This window comes from Plectropomus leopardus, chromosome 3 (genome assembly GCF_026936395.1).
Source record: "Plectropomus leopardus strain MGB_pleo_1.0 chromosome 3, ASM2693639v1, whole genome shotgun sequence".
Lineage (NCBI taxonomy): Eukaryota > Metazoa > Chordata > Actinopteri > Perciformes > Serranidae > Plectropomus > Plectropomus leopardus.
The window spans coordinates 29365231-29384424 of NC_142178.1; the positions used below are offsets into that span (position 1 = coordinate 29365231).

The following is a 19194-nucleotide window of genomic DNA, read 5'->3' on the forward strand; positions in this document are numbered from 1 at the left end:
CAAGGGCACTTGCAGACAGAGTGAAAATGAGCAGAGAGAAGGATCTGACATGCAACAAAGGTCCCAATGATGGAATCAAACCCGAGACGCTGCAGTAATGAAGCATGTGCTGTAAGCACTCAGCTACCAAGGAACTTGGATTACCCCAAAATTTAATAGGTTCTTCCTTGGCCCTTGCTACTCCCTTACCCCAGCTTTCATGCAAATCAGGCCAGTAGCTTCTGCTCCTCCTTGGCTGAGTAATAAAACCATCTTTGAACAGAGAAAGGGGTTTCATTCTTGGGTTTTATATATATATTCGTTTATATCCTTTTGACATTTTACACCTCTTTTATTATTTATTGTGTTTTTTTCCCTCCTTTTTATGTCTGTACAACAAGCTGCTCTAAAAGCTGAATTTCCCTAACGGATACAGAGTCCTTACCTTTGTCACATGATGACAAATGAAATACTTCTAAAGATAACTCTGGAGACAGTTAATGGGTCTTGAGACAACTTTTATGTTTGTTTGTGTTTTTGACCTTGGAAGATTTCCCAGGTGATAGCTTGACAGTCATGTGATTTTAAATGTTCAACATTTACAAAATCCAAATGATAAAAGCTGCACTTATTTATATTTTACATTATTTTAACAATTTTAAATGTCTATAAGTAGTGGGAAAAGTAGTGCTTGTAGTAAATGGACCTGCACTTGTGCATTGCTTTTCAAGTCATTTTTGACCACTTAAGGCACTTTCACACTACAAGTCACATTCATCATTCACGCACACACACACACACACACACATTTATATACAGGTGGTCGAGGCTACCGCACAAGGTACCACCTGCACACTCACAAACTGATGGAACAGCCATCAGGAACAATTTGGGGCTCAGTATCTTGCACAATGATAGATGTTGACTGGTGGATACAGGGATTGAATCCCCACCCATTAGGGGTCAACCCGCTCTCCCTCTGAGCCTCAGCTGCCCCAAACCTACAGAAAATGATCACCCAGCTCTTGAGTTTCAGTTATATGGAGAGTTTTAGCAATTTTTGCAAACAGTTTAGGTTTTACATCCCACCATTTTACTGTTTTGATTTACTCTCACCACTGCATTTCCAGCATATAAAAAAAGCTCTGATATACTGGCTGTACCTACCTTGCACAAAAGATATTATCGAGCTAATAAAATAGAGCTTTTAGCAGCTGAAGTGATAGATATTTGTGGAAACCGAAACTAAGATAGAGTGAATATTGGACTTAGATCCCTGCAACTGTTTGCTAACATGTATACTGTGCACCCCCAACGTTTAAAAAATGCAACAGCTTAAAGGTCCGGAGGGTCTTAAAGTTGCTAAATCTAGCGAGAAAGTCGCCAAGTTGCCAAAATTGGGTAAAGATAAATTAATGCAGCTCCAAAGTTCCAGTGTTTAGCATTTTGTGGCCTCTAGCAGTGAAGTTGCAGAACTGATAATTCTGCCATGTGCCAAGGGGGTAAGAGCCAATAAAAATGCGAATGACCCGATCTAAAGCCAGTGTTTGGTTTGTCCATTTTGGGCTACTCTAAAAACAACACAGTAGGTCTCAGTCTTAGAGGAAAAGCTGTGTATGGACATGTAAACAGCTCATTCTAAGGTTATGCAAACACAATGAGTCTTACTTTCAGGTGATTATACACTAAAGAAAACATAGTCAATAGATGCCCCTAAATCCTACATGCTGGACCTTTAAGTCATCCAGTAGTCTATATCTCAGTCAGAAAAGCATGAATGATAGCCTGACCTGCCGAAACCTACTGAGAACCTTCAAGATTATTTCTCTTTGAGAGCTGAGGTTTTTGTGGTGCTTTTTGGGGACAGACGTGTAAGCGTATCTTTCATGTAACTTTGGACACAAGTGATAAATCTCTCCACCCACGTTCAGATCCAGGAGAGCAGAAATTCCTGTCTCTTCTCTTTAGTGGGAAACTGGGGCTCCGGGAGCTCGTTCGTCTTCATTCATCGCTCTGAACCTGCTCACACTTTTCTCTCATAACTCATACCTGGCTATATATAACCAGCTGCACAGCTCTGCTCCCACACGCCTAAACTCACTTAATCTGACCGGCACAATAAGGCGAATAAAGATAAATGTCTCAATCTGCAATATTACTGTCACATACTATCTAGCTATATCACGAGCAGGAAGGGGGTTTGCTGCTCTTTATCTGCACGAGAACATTTAACTGGAAGACTTTTGTGAGACAAATGAAAAGGAGCCAGTCTAAAACAACGAAGATAATACATTTAATATTGTTTCTCTTTTGGGCAATGCGAGATACAATGTAAACATGTACAAGATACAAAAGAAAAGGAACAAGACTTGTCAAAATGAAACGGTAGATAAGAAACTGTCCTGTTTTCAAAAGGAATGCACATGTGCAGAATGTCTCCAATCAGAAAAGAATTTGGATGGTATTTGCTCACATTGTCTTTTGTCCTGGTGTACAGTATAATGATGACCAATTAACAGTTTAGCATGTGGCCTCGTCACCATGACTCCTCATAGGATGATTCACTGACATTAACAGTGGAATAAAGCCTCCTTCGTCTCCTCATCATGGCATATCTTTTGAAAACAAGGAGCTTGCAAGAGTTAAACACAATTTGCATTACAACAATGGTAATAAAAAAAGAAAAGAAAAGAATAGCACCTCCTTTGGTCCAACTCGAGGCCTGTAGTTGTGTTTGTTAGTGTGGCTATCATGCTGGTAACGGATTGGTTTTGTCAGATTTTACAGATCAAGAGCTTGATGGCGTCAGGCTTCCAAGTATTTTTTTTGTGTTTTTTTGGCACACTGCTCTCCACAGCAGGGTGGTGACGAAATCTGTCCTACAAAAGGATCATCCAGGCTAAAAACTGGCGCCATCCTCTACCGAATCTACCTCACATCAATCACTTTTGACAGCTCGCCTCTGCCTCAAAAATATGGCGGAGCTCTGACCGCAACCGGAGGCTTCCCACGCTGAATGGCAGCGGTGTTCTTGATTAGGACGCTGTTAGTGCTGGAGTATCGTGTGACTGGCAAAGGTTAATTAAGACACACTGTTGTGCTAATTAGAAACAGGGATTCAAACAGAGACAAAGAGACACAGCTGTGTGCCTCATTCCTCGACACAGCCCCTTTTCGCAGGCTCGGAGACAGCTCCCGCTGATGCCCGCTGGCGCGTCAAACAATTCTGTGAGGAAGTTTTCAGAATGACAAATAATCAGCATTCCCTGATTCACAGGCCTGGGATTTATTCTTTTTTACCCCAAAGTCCCACAGCTTCGCTTATTCTTTTCTTCTCTCATGCTCAAACAAAAACTACATATTAATTAAAACAAAATCAACTCCCTAAATACCTCAAACCTGCTCCCACACACTTACAAAAACTTTCTTATCAAACCTACCCCTCCTTCTATCAAACAACTGCCTTTATTAACTCAGCAATCACTCCGTTCCAGAGCTGGGTGCTGTTGACTTCTGAAGCCCTTTACAAAAAAAGAAAATCTTTACATTATAAATTAAAGCTTGTTTCATTAGATGTGCAAAGAAACCTTCAAATCCTGTGTTACACTTTTACAACATTCAATTATTTTCTCAACAAAAACACTGAGGAATAAGGGAAAAAAAAAATCTTTTTTTTTTTTTTTTTGGCCTTATTCCAAAAAACTTTTTCAACACCAAGCTCAACTCTCACGCCCTCAGGGCTACATAAGATCTGAAGACACTGACAGTAAAAGAAGCTACAATGAGATGTGAGATCGGTTTTTTAAAGTTATTCTACGGACGGAAAGAGAGAAGCTTCTGTAGTTTGAACTTATTTGTCTCTTACTGACTTGCAGTTTCTCGCAGCTTCAAAAACATCAAGTGCTGCAATTAAAACGTTGTTTTAGAGAAATAAGATCACAACTTCAGACGTGGTGAGCTCATTAGGTCTGTTATAGGTGGGTAGACGGATAAAATGGGCTCCCTGTTGCAAGGAATTATTTTTCCGAGTTTTTCAGTAGAAACATTGCCCATAAGCCTTTCATCTCCCTCACTATCAAAGCTCCTCTCACCTCGTCCACGAGAATCCACTGTCTGATCCATCTCGTGTCTCTCTGCATCCTGCTCTCACAAATCTGCTCCTTGACCTCCAAATTCTCTTCTCCTCAGTGCACCTGCAAACACTCCATCTTATCATGCAAACACATATACACACTAACAACCCCCACCCAAACCCTCCTAGATATCTCAATCATTTCAGCGGGAATAGACTGCTCGGCTGTGTCGAGGAAGGAGGGAGATGGGGCTACGTGGCAATGGGGAAGAAATAGAAGTGGGGAGCAGAGAGGAAGTGTAGCCAGAAGGAATAGCTAGTGTTTGGGATTACAGAGCTTAAGATGCTTCACGCCTGAGAGGTGCCGTCCATTTGTTAAAATAAAAAGGAGAGCGAGGAATAGAACCGGGTGCCGGCGTAGTGGAGCCGTCTCACCTGGCTGACCTCCGGGAATATGGCAAAAAAAAATCATATATTTCCTCTGGCGTGAATGAATCCTCATCATCACTGAGTGTATGCTGGCATGTGCACACACGCGGAATGCAAAGATATTACCACCGCCGATTCAATTTCCATCCTGCCGCCCAGATGCACACAGGTTTAAGAGCGTTATAGCTGACATAGGCTGAGCTGGTATGATTAAAGAGGAAGCCTGTGACTTATAGAAACAGTGAGACTTTTTGGGGAATATGCTTATTTGCTTTAGATAAGAAGGTTGACACCACTCTCAAGTCTCTACGCTAAATATAAAGCTAAAGCCAGCAGATAGTTAGCTTAGTTTAACATAAAGACTGGAAAAGGGGTAAACAGCTAGCCTGGTTCTGTCCAAAAAAATGATCCACCTCCCAGCACTTCTAAGTTATTTGTGCTATTTCTCATTTAGCTGATCAATGCAAAAACCAAAGAGTAAATTAGGCAAGTTGTTATTTTATGAATGGGTTATGCACCTATTTCTTGCTACTTCTTGGCCGGGTGCAGTGACTTCCTAGCATCTTGTCGTCGACCATAAACCCTAACTTTTTCATTTACATAAGTAGTAATTATGAAATGCAAAATGACATGAAATACAAGAGGCCCTTCCTTTTAGTCATTGTTCTGGGAACATCATGGCCACCTTTCACACTTATTTCAGGTAGCCCCAGTGAGCAAACTCCTTCATTTTGAGTTGCAAAACTCCTTTAGAATTATTAATATTAGCACCACTAGCCTTGCTGGTACTTATAGTAGCTGATAGTAGCTGGCTAACAATGCTAAAGGAAGTTTGAGGCTAGAAATTGAGCCACTTACTCAGGACCGGAGGGTGGGCACAATGTTTTCACAGCAACACTGTTGTGTTGGGATGGTATTACAAGCAGTAATTGCTGAATGAGCAACACTGTTAGCTAACAATAGCCCCCTTCAGATCCCGAGAGTGTGCAGTGCCATAAACTGAAGACTAGCAAAATTAACCTACAGATGTGTAAGCAGACAAAAATGTTCTCCGCTAAACTGATTAACAGTTAATCGTTGACATGTCTACACTTGAATAAGTTGAACACTGGACCACAATTGTCTATCAGCTGTGATGGCACAGAATCATGCTGGTATGTACATGCTAGGCTTGGGCAGTAATTCCTCACACCTCCATACCTGAAATTTCACCAGGGTATGTGGTATATGACGGTATAAGTGTGTGGTGCTATGAAATAAATCCTTAATTCACTAAGTTAGATGTATAGAAACATGCTGTTATTCCCCACAAACTCTGAAGTTGCAGGCCGCCAGCTGTTTACAGTCCTATAACTTATCCCTCCACCATTACATGTCACGGTTCAGCTGCCTGTTTCACCAGTCAAGACCAGAGACTGAGCTGTGTTGGTGCATGCTGTGCACCACATACAATGAGTTAAGTAATAATAGGAGTGCCTGTATTTATGACGGTATTGAAAGACATACCCATGGGATTTCTAAATTCCCTGGCATACAGTAGTACCGTGGTACCACCCAAGCCTTGTACATGCCCTGAACTCAGCTCGAAACTTTGGAAACTCAAATGAGTGAAAAAAACAAACCTTTAGTGTAAAGCTCCACACATTTTGTACAGTGAAGCTCAAACATTCAAGTGAGCCAACAACAAGCACAAAGTTTGAGCAGAGGGGAATTTTTAGGACTTGTCTTGAAACATGAGAGTGGCATCGACCTTCTCATCTAACCCTCAGCAAGCGAGTAAATGAGAGTATTCCTCCGACTGTTTCTTTAAACTGGAGTTTAACCACAAACTACCCCAACAAAACAATTTTTGGACACAAGCCCTCTAAACAAGAGAGGGAACTCCTTGTTTTGGCCTGTACACGCAGAAAGTCTTTAGCACAAAGACATAATCGCACATGGTGAAGGCCTGCCTGGGGCTAAGCGGAGAGAAAAATAAAGGTTTTTCTATTTTTGGCGTACATCCTGGAAGTTGATGGATTGAACAGAAATGGCCTGAAGGAGGGTTCATCTCCCTGCTGTCGTGTTTACCGCAGAAACTCTCCCATCATCATCTCTTTGCCCGCCGTCTCCGATGGTTCAAAGTGTCACCTTTGCAGTGGTGATTGGTGAAGAAAAGTCTGACTCGATTTTGACAATGATGGGGAAAATGTCAAGAGAGGCATCTGCGTAGGTGCAGAGAGGACACACTCCAGAAAGCAAACAAAAAGAATAAGAAAACAACAACAACACAAAAACAAGAAACTGTTAAAATTCCATTCAGGCACAAACGTGACAGCTCAGAGCAGGGCCAATGAGGCCCCTGATGATGGGCCCATGACTCTCCATCTGTGAAGAAGACCCCAGAAGGCTGTAATGTCAGTACAGAACGGGTCAGCGGGTTTCTGCCATGCCATTCACAAATCGCTGTCCCCTGCTGATCCGGGTCATGAGGAGCAGAGATTCTCATGCTAGTTATTACAAAAGTCCATCACGTCAGGAGATAATGAGATGTCACACATGACTGCTTTGGTCCAATGAGTTTTCCAATGATTTTAGGGCCATTTACATTTGCTCTTTACGATCAATTTAAAATGATACACTTGAAATGACGGTAAAAGCTAATGACTGGCAGTTTGACTGGGAAAAATCTACTCCCAACAGATGAAATGGTGTCATTCAGGTTTTTCTGAACCTGTGACATCTTTCCTCTTGTTGAAGCATGATGTGTTCTTATCTATTGCACATTTCCTCGTGGGTACATTTCAGACTCTGACAAATAGGGCAAAAAAGGGAAATAAGAAAAACAAAAGCATGAATAAAGATAGATGCTACAAAGCTAAATGTATGCTTGACACAGAACGATTCCCTTGCTATTTTAGCCAAATAAATTCAGCTCAATCAAAAGAAGCAATATGCAATAATAATATGTGCTGGAGCGAAATGTACAAAGTGATTTAACACATTTACATAATGCCTTCGTCTGGATGGGAAGGGGCCTTGTTACTGGACATAAAAGACTTAGAATTTTTATTTTTCTATATTGAAATGAATGCAAATACTTGTCCAAATGATGACATGTAAATTTTTTTTTCTATTGGAATTATGCCTATTAAGGTAATTTAAGTCCAATTTGGGTAACAATCTGTATAATGCTGTGCAATTATATTTTGTGTGGGGTAATAAGGTGATTGTCAAACCGTGATAAGATACAAAACTAATCATAAATATATATATAAAATCAGGCATTATGTAAAGCACAATAAAGATGAAGGAAGTGCCCATGATTTGTTAAAGTTGCAGCACACAGCATAGAGAAAAAAAGTATTTTTTTTTTATTGTCAAAAACAAAGAAATAAATTATTACCCAATATAAAACATGTGCTACAAAAATAATTTTAGCTGCACTGAGAAAAAAAAAATAAAAAAAGAATTCTGTACAGTTTTTGGTGAGACTCACTGACCAGCAGTGCATTTCTTATTGCACTGAGGTAGGATGGCTGGTAAGCCTTGTGGGTGAGATTAAAAAAACAAAAAAACAAGCATTTTTGTAGTACCTTTGACCTCCCACCAGAGGTCTCTCTGTCTCTAATTCTACTCAGACTTTGTCATGGTCACTCTCATGTGGAGAACTCATTATAGAGTTCTACCTCTAATTTTGAGGTGAGGGGAAAAAAGTTAAGTAAGAGAAATTAAATAATTACAAAAACAATAAATAATATGCTGAGAATTTACTGCATCTTTACATTAATGCACCAAAAAACAAGTTTAAAGTGCACTAATTCACAAAACAGAACCACTTCATTCCTCATTATTGCCACTGTGTGATCACAGAGTAACAAATAATAACAAATAAAAACAAATATGATTTTGCTAAAATAGATAACTGCAATCTAGCAGGTACTGTACTTTGTTTAATACTGTCCAGCAGAAACATAATAAAACGTTAAGTGTTCAGCCTCACATTGAGAGCCCACACCACTCGTTAGAAAATGTATTTCAGCAGTCTTGAACATCAGCCATGAAAATTTGAAGTTGGATTGAAGCTCAGAATGTAAAATTCTCAAATTTCACCTCTGCATTTGGGGAGAATTATTTCTAAATTTATATCATTTATTTGAAGACCAAATATATATATGTTTGAAAGATGTGAAAAAATACCTTAACTTTGAAACTATTTATTTCATGACAAAACCATACTGCACAGCAATATCTAATATTACAATTTACTTTAATTTAATTTTAGAGAGCTATAATTTTGAGAAAATGTATCAAGTGCTTCCAGGTACTGGTTTCTGTTCAGTTCAGAAAACTCATTTTAGGCATTTTGTCAAATACATTGTATTACTTGTACCACAAATAAATAGTAAAATCACAAAAAATAGCCAATGAAATTACATTTTTTCTTTGGTTTGATCACATTTTGGGATAAATATGTCCCTGGGATTCAATTATTTCACCGCATTTCCAGTACTTATTCAATATATCTCCGCAACAGCGGTATTAATATATGTATACAAAACAAAATATATACAAAATCAATTGTTCCTGGAACTAAAAGCACTACAGTATAACCTAAACCACTGTAAACTAATTGTATTTTTTTTTTTAAAATCTTTTTGAGGTTATAAGCTACACATATGAGGTGGTTTTGTTCTAGAGAGCACTCAAGTTACAAGTTATTCCTTTAATTTTCCAGAAAACTAAATTGTTATTTTCAAGTTTCACAGTTTCTTTAAAAAATACATTTGCTATTCCCAGTAGTTACATCTGGGATTAAAAACATTGATATTAACATGTTTTTCTGGGGCTTGACAATCTACAAAAAAACTATGCCAATTTCTCAAACCTGAGCACATCCTGTATATTCTGCCAGTGTCAGGTGGTACATGACAGGAGGCAGGAGCTTTTCCAATTTTTGGCTGTCGGTGGAAAACAGATGTCGCAAGAAAGCAGAAACAATTCTCTAAGGAAGACTTGCATCAATACACAAGACATCATAACATGAACAATGAAACTAAATAAAATACCGATAACAAGATTTAACTGTTGTTTTAGTTTGCTTGTGTCTTAAAACAAATAAATTCTCTGTTGACTTGAGTCCCTTAATTCTGTTTTTCTTTCTATAATCTATGTTGGACCAGTTAGAGCGCTTTAGACTGAAACTTTGCACTTTGCGCTTTATAGTGGACTTCTCAATTAATTATGGAAATACTCTTGGTGGTGTTCATAGGCCTATGGCACTCTTAAAAGATTTGGTTGATTTAATGTTTTGCCATCCACCATTTAGGACCTCCATTCAGGTGATCAAATACAAAAGGCACTTATCGGCCATCAGAGTCAGTGATGGGCAGGAATAAGCATAACCATTACCCTGCTCAACTTCTGTATGACATGATGCAAACCTCTTTAAGAGATTATCACTCCCATTCATACCATTTTAGATCTCAAAGACACTCTTCTAAATTTCCTTACTTAAGAGTAACCGATCCCACATTTCTGCCTTTCATTCCCAGCCAAAATATTTAAAATCTTTACACTCCTCTTTGTATATATTTTAGTAAACCAGCACTAAAAGTGTCCTTCCTCATCAGATTAAAACATCTCTCTTTTTACACGCAGTCATAAATGTACATTTTCAAGGACATATTGCTTACGGGAGATTGCAGGTAACATTCTTAAGGAGTGATACCACCCACGTCCTTGGAGACATCAAAAGGGGGAGTTGGGGGGAAGAGCATGGGAAGGATGTGGGTTCATTTTTTTCGCTCTAGGTAGTTGGAGGGGACCCAGCCCTTGCGGGGAAGCAGGCTGTCCTGCACCTGGCAGTACCACCATCCATTGGGGTTTCTTTCCAACACCTCCAGACAGGTGCCCTCAGTGAAACCCATTGTTTCCTCATCGCCACGATAGTCAGCAATGGACACGTACACATCCCTGCCAAGGTTGTTGTGGATCAGTTGGCTCTTCTCGATGGGTTTGGGTCGAACTGTGGACACAGGGATGCCGTTGCGTTGGTTAACTCTGCTAAGGGCGTCCTGGACATTACTTGTGCTGAATGCGCTCCCCGAAGACCCCAGGCTGGAGCGCTCGGCAGGCCTCGTCTGACTTTCAACCACTACATGTGGTCGCACGGTACTGAAGGAGGCATTTCGGCGGACACCAAGAGTGGCAGAACCAGAGCCATAGTGATCGCTTCTACCAAGAGAGTCATTTCGCCTCAGAGACCCTGTCATGTAGTGCCCATCCTTGGCTGGCTGTGTTGTGGTCACAAAAACAGACTGAGGCCTCACTGCCACCTGGCGTACCCCGTTCCTCATCCGAACACCTCCGTTAACCATCCCGGACGGCTTTGAGAAGCCACCAGGAGGCTTAGAAGGAATTGGCGGAGAGTTCCTTCTCATGCTTTGATGCTGTTGGCTCAGTCCCTGGATGTTGATGTTATTGAGGGCCAAAACATGCTGCTCATTTTTCTCCAAGCTGTTGGACTTACTGCCCCCACTACCGTGACCATCTAGTTCTAACCCACCAGCATCAACCACTTGTCTGACAGGTTCCAGATAGTATGAAGGAGCCCAGCCCTCCTCTGATCCCCAGCGGATGTACCACCAACCGCTTTCCTGCTTCTCCAGAACCTCAACCTCTACATTGGCTGGAAAGCTGATCTCAGAGTCCTGCACCTTCTTGTAGGCATCGAGGGAGCGGTAAAGATTGGGGCCTTCCACATCTGAGTCGCCACGGCTCCCTTTGGAGTAAACAGAGGACAGATCTGAGGTACTGCGTGAGCACATAGAGTCCTCTGATGAGATGACAGAAGCTGTTTCAGAATCGTCCCCACGAGAAGGTTTAAGGCCATGTCGAAACTGACTTGTGGGCCTCAGCTGCCGTCTCAGAGAACTAATGTCCATCCTCTCAGGACTCTGGGGCTCTGATTTGGTCAGGAGTGGTTTAGGTCTGACCGACGGCTTGGGCCTGGTGGAGGGACTCTGGCCTATTCTCTGTTCCACATCCCTGCTGAAGACAGCGGATTTCCTGGGGCCTCTGCTCAATTCATCTGAAGAAGAGTGGGGGCTGTTGTCCTGCGACCTGAGGCTAATATCTATGTGTCTGCCCAGGGTCTGGCTTCTGCGGTTCATCTCTGGTGTCATGGTCTTCATGGGTCTACCAGCTAAGGGTGAGGATCCGGACGGTTTTCGTGGGACTGTGGAGGAATGGTAGCTCCTCGGGGAATTCGGTTCACTGGAACCTTTGACTGAAGTTCCTTCAACACCACTGGTTGGTCTGAAACCATCATTCTCATAGACACACTCCTCTTTTGCAACTTCCTCTCCAGATCTGAAGGAAGCTCTCCGATGGGTGAAAACAGGGGACGCCTTGCAAACGGGAGGAGAGGCCTTGCAGGAAGGTGGAGAGGCCTTGCAGACGGGAGGAGAGGCCTTACAGGTAGGAGGAGAGGCCTTTGAGGAAGGCGGGGAGTTGCGGTATTTGTCGCTTACCACGCTGCTGATCTTCACATCCAGGGGGCGCTCATCCTTCAGGGAATCTGTATCTGATTCCCCTTCGCAACCGATTGCAGGAACATCATATTCAGGTTCCTCGTACACGGGCCTGCTTGGTGGCTCTGAGACTTTAGAGGCAGAGTTAGGAGGAGGGGGAGCCTCCTCAGACTCTTGTTTTTTGACAGGTGGAGCTGGAGGTGGGACTTTGGGTCGTGTTAGGGTGCTGGTCCGACGACTAAGGTTGGGCTTCTTGCGCTTGTCGATGTAGGAGCAGGGGGCCCAGCCCTCCATCTCACCAATCTGCACATACCACCAGCCTCCAGGGTTCTTCTCTATGACCTGAAAAACAAGACATTGAAGATAAAAGCTATCCAAAAAATAGTTTTCTTTCTTTAGGATTTGTCAAATTCTTAACATGGAGATGGGTTAGGGGTTAGATGATCAGATGATCCAAAACATCCTGTTACCACATCTGCTGTCAAGTGGTGCAGGAAGTGAATTTTCACATCCTAGGATGGCAAAGTAATGGCCCACCTTACTCTGTCTCTGATTAGCTTTCCCTGACACTCTTACCCTAACTCTAAACTATTCAAGGGCTGTACCTACCTCAGAGTTATGCCAGTCAAATTGCATTTGGCTGTTTAATGTGGATATTTGATGATTCTTTTGTTTTCTGTACAAAGTTTTGAAGTTTGAGCAGACATTTAGTATCACAGCAGTATTCATGTCATATAGTAAACAAGCTAACAGCTCGAACGACGGCTCGTAAATGCTCAGAAACATTTTTTTGCCAACACAAGAGCCAGAGACTGTGTCTAATAAGCTTGCTGTAAGCTGTAAATTCACCACTTCGGTGAATCGCGGTCTCATTCTCCTTTCGAGCTGCTGCCTGCATGTCTGCAGCAGCAAAGAGTAACATGAAAGCCAAGTGCACTGCACAAAAAAAAAAAAACAGCTGCTTGACTTAAATCAATCTCAGTTGACTGAGGGTCTCTGACCGATGATTTGAGTCTTTTCTTTAAAAGGGCAGCCCTAAACCAATCCCACTCCTCTTGCCTAAATTTAACTAATCCAACCAACAGAGACAACAAGTACCAGCACTTCATAGGGACAGTACAGCTCGCAGTTCCTTCGATATCCTAGGATTCTCAATTTTTGCAAGCAGAAGTAAAACCTGGAAATTAGTTAGCATTTTTGCAGCCACTGCTGCCTTGTCTCAGACGTCAAGGTGTTTTTAGTAAGATGCCTGAAATAAGGTCTATGGTTAAAATAAGCGCTCGAGATTTTGCTCCATTACATAAAATATGTATATAAATACCCCACTCTCTTAAAAAGGCAGTTGCTAACAAGTGGCTAAATAAGACTACATAACTTCGCCACACTGATCGGGACATTTCAGACCTGTCATGATAATGACGTTGATGTAATGTTCATTTATAGCCTAACATTGGCTTTTTACTTCTGTCAGTTGCATTTACACTTCAGATAAAAAAAGGTGTAAAAAAAGGTGTCCATTAGTGAAGGATATCTTGCTAAACATTTAATGTTTCAAGTTCCATAAGCTTTTGTTGGCCACAGAGTTTATTTTCTGCAATAATCCAAATTATTATGGGCTTTTTGTGGGGAAAATCAGGGCGCTATTAACTTCTATGTTGGCCAACAGATAAACATCATCCCTGCACCACTCTATTACAGTCTTCTTGCTCAGACATTGACAAAAGTTATCAAAAAACCTTGAAGGATTCTATGTTGTTATCTTCATCTCTGAATCTCCACAGAGCAAATTCTGTCTACATCATCACGTTTAAACACAAATCTCAAGGTCGCATCTCTATTGCCTTAGCTTTCCTGTCTGTCTGGGGAGCACTCAGTTTACATACATATTCAATGAGCTCTGACTGTCTAATCTCAGTGACAACAATGTTGATCTGGCCTCTTACATCAGCCTTTTGTCCTCCACGGAAACTGATGCCATCAGAGATCGAGGACTGGAAATCTGCTATTGTGTAATACTCTGCTTCCACAGCAGGGGGCTCTGGTGGCTTTGGTAACTGGAATCCCTGCACAGCAAAGGAGGGAGAGATGTGAGCAGCTTACATCATATCCAGCCATCATTATATTGTATCTGACTGGGTCTTAAGAATGAGTATGACTAAAGACATGATAATGGTGACATCTTCAATTGTCTCAAGATAATGGCTGCACATTATTATAATATATACATATAATAGGATGTATAGTATTTAAGTGTGTGTGGTGGCAGATTCAGATGATCAAAGACATGCTGAAATTATACTAGCGCTGTAACTGTGCTTTAACGGTTGCTATGCCAACTCTCGCAGTAACCTAGAAGCTAGTTAATAATCTTTCTTTTTATGTTGTCATTCTTATTTACTGTATTTAGACTGCATTTGAAAAAATGTCAGCTAGAAACAGTTTTTTGTAAATGAAAATTCTTCATTGTGATCAAGGGTAGTTTTGTGATGCTGACATGTTTCTTTTGAACATACAGTCACTAAAAAGCCCTCTTGGGTATAATTAGGAAGGAGTAGCTTTTGAAGTCTTACCAAGTTGGGTTCTCTTCGTGGGGGAGGTTTTTGTCTCAGATTTGGAGACCCTGATAAAACAAAGAAACATCTCATTATTAGCAATCAGGAATCATAGATTTTTGTTTTGTGCCTCATCCCTGTGTGCAGAAAAGCAGAAATAGTTAATACAATGATATGAGCCCTGAGTCTTCCTTTATATACTGTATGACCGATGCAGTGTCATTCAAAATACGAACACCTCTTGTCACTTCTACAGTCCTGTGTGACATCTCACAAGTAACCTTTAGTGTTACAAGTGTTTGAGGGTTTGCCAGCACACAGTAAAGACATTCAGGGAGAAATAAGTAAAATTGAGTGAAAAACCTTATCACTGCGCACTTCTGTGGATATTAGCAAATATACAAACATATATAGAGCGCAAAATAGATTTTAATATTTTTCTCAAATTAACCCTTTGAAACCTGGAGCTACACCGATTTTCTTATGCTGCTTTCAAATGCCAAGTATTTAAAACTTTGAACCCAGAGAAATATTCCACAAATTGTAATAAATGACTGGATTTGGAAAATAATAAATAATATAAATATAATTATCATGATTACATATTTAAAAATTACATTATAGAATAATTTTAAACCTTCAATATATTTTTTATAATACTGTAATTTCCCTTATTTTTTTAATTTTCCTTTAAAAAAAATCCTGTAATTTTCTTGTACTTTTTACAATTATTTTTATCATGTCTTCTTTCATTGCTCAATGCCCTCCTCCCATGTTATTTTTCAAAAATTAAAGCAAATTCATTCCGGTCTCAAGGGGTTAAAATTTGCTTTGTTTTATGATTTCTGTACAAAATATAATTTATATAAAATCTTTTTCTTGGCTCAGCAGTAATGAGGCACACATAAAGTTCCACAAGGAGTGTTAGCTATTAATCACAAACTGGACATACATTCTTAGTATGTGAGTAAAATGGAAATCCATCCACCAAATATTTAAAACCCCATGTTAAATCACAGGTTAGTGTGATGTTATTACATTGCACCACCATCACCATTAGATACACCATCAGCCATGTAGCTTACCTATAGCATCAAAGCCTACACAAAAGGAAAATGACATGTCTTAATGTCTCATACAGAGACTAAACATCCTCCTCCCCTTAACTGCATTGCATTTACTACACTATTCACTGGTACAGAAAACTCAATTGTGTCCTAACACATGACAAATACTCACCAATTTCCACTCTATGCGGTGCCACTCTCGCAACAGCTGGGGACCCTGGCTCGCCCCTCGCTTTTTCATTTAGAGCGGCACTTGCTGCTATTCCCAGACATGGGCTGTTGGTGTCACGGCCCGCGCTCAGCCTCCTGCCCGTCTCGGCGTTGATTTCAGAGTTATAGGGCATGGGAAGGCTGATCTCGCTCTTGGAGATGTGGCGCTCTGGCGTGGTGCTGCCCTCTCCGTCTGTCTGGATGTCCTTCTCGCTGACAGACTTCTTTTGCAACAGGTTGCTGATCTCCATGATGTTGCCGATGATCTCCACAGGGCCTGTCAGGGTCTTCTTGCGGGGGGAGAAGTCGTCTTTCACCTTTTTCAAGTAGGAGGCAGGGGCCCAGCCCTCTTTTCCTAAGTATCTGCGGGTAGAAAACAAAAAGATTGTTTGAAATTGTATCCTTTAGAATCATACCCAGTCCTCTACCATTTAAAGGGACGGTGCACCAATTTTTCACATGCATGTCTCTAAAACTGCATATATGGCAACATTTTGGATTTAAAGGCTTGAAAAGAAGTTTCCTAAATGGCTGCAAGTGATGCAGTACGCTGTTTAGAGCTGAACTCCTATTGGACACCCTGTTTCTATTGCATTGCTCGCTCTGTAAGCTTAAATACCTAGAATTAATAAATAACTACATTTTCTCATGGTCTGCCATATAAGTATGTCACACGAAAGATCCTGTGTTTTGAAAAACAGACAATATTTTAAGCCTTGTGATGCAGAGGTAGCCAAAGGCAAGTAAACAGACTCAATAATATATGCAAAGAGACATTGCTTCCCCATATTTCAGTATTCATTGTTAATCTAAATGAGTCATTTTAGAGTGCTTTGTGAAACAATACATAATGTTTCCAAATGCAACTCTGACTCATTTGCCTCTAGGTTGGCAATTTTCTGCTCAGCAGAAATGTGATCATCTCTGTTTCCTGTTTCATGACTCAAACTGCGACCACGAGGAGTCCCCATGAAAGAAAAGGCCCCATGCTTGGACTTCCCTGTATAAAAATGTCCCACTGGGAGCAGCATGACTCTGATATACATCCGAAGGATTATTTCTTGTTGGACAGTATGCTCTAAAATGACCTCCTGTGCATTGCATTGAGGTCTGAGAAGTGAACAAGACAAGTTATAGAAAAAATAAATACATTTCCTCTATCTTTGGACGCTTCATTTTGGATATGGAAAAACTCTCCAGAAACTGTTTAACCAAGCAGTTTAAATTTACAACAAATTTCACACAAGCATGCATAAATGCCTCTAATAGGGACTCTGTGTGTATGTTCACGTGTCTATAAGCATGCACACTCTTTCAGTATGTGTGCATGTGTATGTCACATGCCACGAGGCAGCATGTGATAGTAATCAGCTGTGCAGTGGAGCTCCACACTCTTTTACCCCCGGGGGACACAAGGAAACAAACAACTGGCAGGAAATACACACTGGCTGGGTAAACAACACACACATGTGCACACACACACACACACACACACACAAAAACCCAGGCAGCATACACAATTGACCTGTGGAGAGCACCATATGGGAATCTCAATATCATTACGCAAATGAGAGCTGCAGGAAGCCGCCGCCTTGATCACAGCACTGAGCAGTGATGACTACAAATAATGTCACTGTTCTCCGAGAGCTTGCTCAAATCAGAAAGTCTTGGATGAGGGACCATCTGCCAGTTTCAGTTGCTCTTCCAGAGGTTTCAACCATTTTTCCCGTGTGAAAGGGTTTTTTTGGGGAGCTTCTCCTTATCAACTGTAAGGGTCCAAGGACATAGGGATGGAGTATGCTGTATTGTTATAATTGGTTTTAGAAATAAAACTGACTTGACTTGTAGCTGCTGTGCGTTGATCAACTAAGCAGCTTTTACCAATCAGCGTTTACTCACCTGATGTACCACCAGCCCTCCAAGTTCTTCTGGATGACCTCCACGGTGACCCCTTTCTCAAAGCTGACTTCATCCTTCCCTTGACTGGTGTGCGGCTGTATCGTCACGTATTTCTCCTCTACAGGTCAAGAGGGGTAAAGAGAAGAGAAAGAGGGGCAAAGTGAGTGCTATCATTAATCAGTCTTACATTGAGGGGCTAAACCACTGTTTAGTTTACATTTTTCCTGAGGGCCTTATGAGGGGAAAAATGGCGAACATGACCTACTTAAAATGCGCTGACTATTTCCATACCAACACAAACACAACTCTCTCCCCCTTGTCCAACACAATAATAACAACCGGCTCCCTCTACTGGCTGAACCTGCTTTCTTGTCCACACTAGACCTCATTCAAGCTGTTCGGACGGAGATCCAGCGTTGATCTCTCTCCAGAGGGATGTTCGTCTTCTAGCAGCAGCCCTACATCAGAGCCTCCCTTGAGGAGATAAGATATTTGGACCGATCTCTCCTCTCAGATCCCTATCTGACCGCCACTCCTCTCTCACGCTCTGTTAGGCTTCCAAGGCCCTGTAGGGAGGGAAACTCTACAATGAGCTTAGAAGGTAGCAAAAGAAGGTTAGGGGACTTTTAGACACTGAGGCAAAAGATGGGAGCAGAGGAGGAGAAAGAAGATAAGAAACACATCAGACCGAGGTCCCAGCACAGGGAGAGTCATCAGCGGACAGCACATCGGATGATTTCAGGAGCTGCTGAACTGATATGGCACGCAGAGGGAGGAAAATCATCTACATATGGAAGGTAATAACTTAAGTGTTGGATAATACATTCTTAGATTATCATAACACCTATAATTAATTATGGGAGTGGTACATGTTTATACAAGACAAAAGAAATCAATACATAAGTTATATACGATTTATGGTTTATAAATTAAATGATATTTTACAAGCCATATTTGGTTAGAAATGATATATACTTATGTGTTTATGTATGTATTTATGTGTGTATTTGCATTTCATATCTATTTATTTATGTATTTATAAGTTACGTTTCAATAAGGAAGCATATGCAGATTTATTAGCTAATGAATAATGGAGTATAGGTGGGATTAGATAAGTTCACACTTCTTCCCACTCCTTTCCTAACATGTAATTAGAGTTCACTGTTTTCTTACGCTTTTCTTAGATTTCAATCAATCAATCAATAAAAAAGTGGCAGAAAATATGACAGAAGAAAGGAGGAAGAAATGGTGGTAGGAAGGGATGTATAAGGTCTAGGTGCATGTTCAGAAATTCTAGGTACTAATCCGAAAGATTTTGATGGAAACACGGCTAATAGTCTGGGAGCTCCTTAGTCTCCAAGCAAAAGACGATTTCAGTCGCCTCTAACAGAGATGTAAATGACGGCTACTGCCATGTTATGCCATTAATATTGCATAGGAAGTATTGCCTGGCACATATTTTATAAGTCACA

At 41.0% G+C, this 19194-nt stretch overlaps 1 protein-coding gene across 9 annotated transcripts in view; it reads right to left on the minus strand.

Annotated features, from left to right (window-relative positions):
- Window positions 1–2250: 2250 nt before the first annotated feature.
- The window catches only part of sh3pxd2aa (SH3 and PX domains 2Aa), a 133321-nt gene continuing 116377 nt past the window's right edge, over window positions 2251–19194 (minus strand). For 6 of the 9 annotated variants that reach the window (XM_088075996.1, XM_088075998.1, XM_042484766.2 and 3 more), the window contains 6 exons: window positions 17723–17840; window positions 15786–16186; window positions 15632–15646; window positions 14565–14614; window positions 13938–14057; window positions 2251–12336 (listed from right to left, as the gene is read on the minus strand). In XM_088075996.1, coding sequence (XP_087932122.1) covers window positions 10255–12336; window positions 13938–14057; window positions 14565–14614; window positions 15632–15646; window positions 15786–16186; window positions 17723–17840 — 2786 coding nt within the window. In that variant the 3' untranslated portion in view covers window positions 2251–10254. The remainder of the gene's footprint in view (window positions 12337–13937; window positions 14058–14564; window positions 14615–15631; window positions 15647–15785; window positions 16187–17722; window positions 17841–19194) is intronic. The other 3 variants (XM_088075999.1, XM_042484768.2, XM_042484765.2) reach the window with 1 other exon arrangement.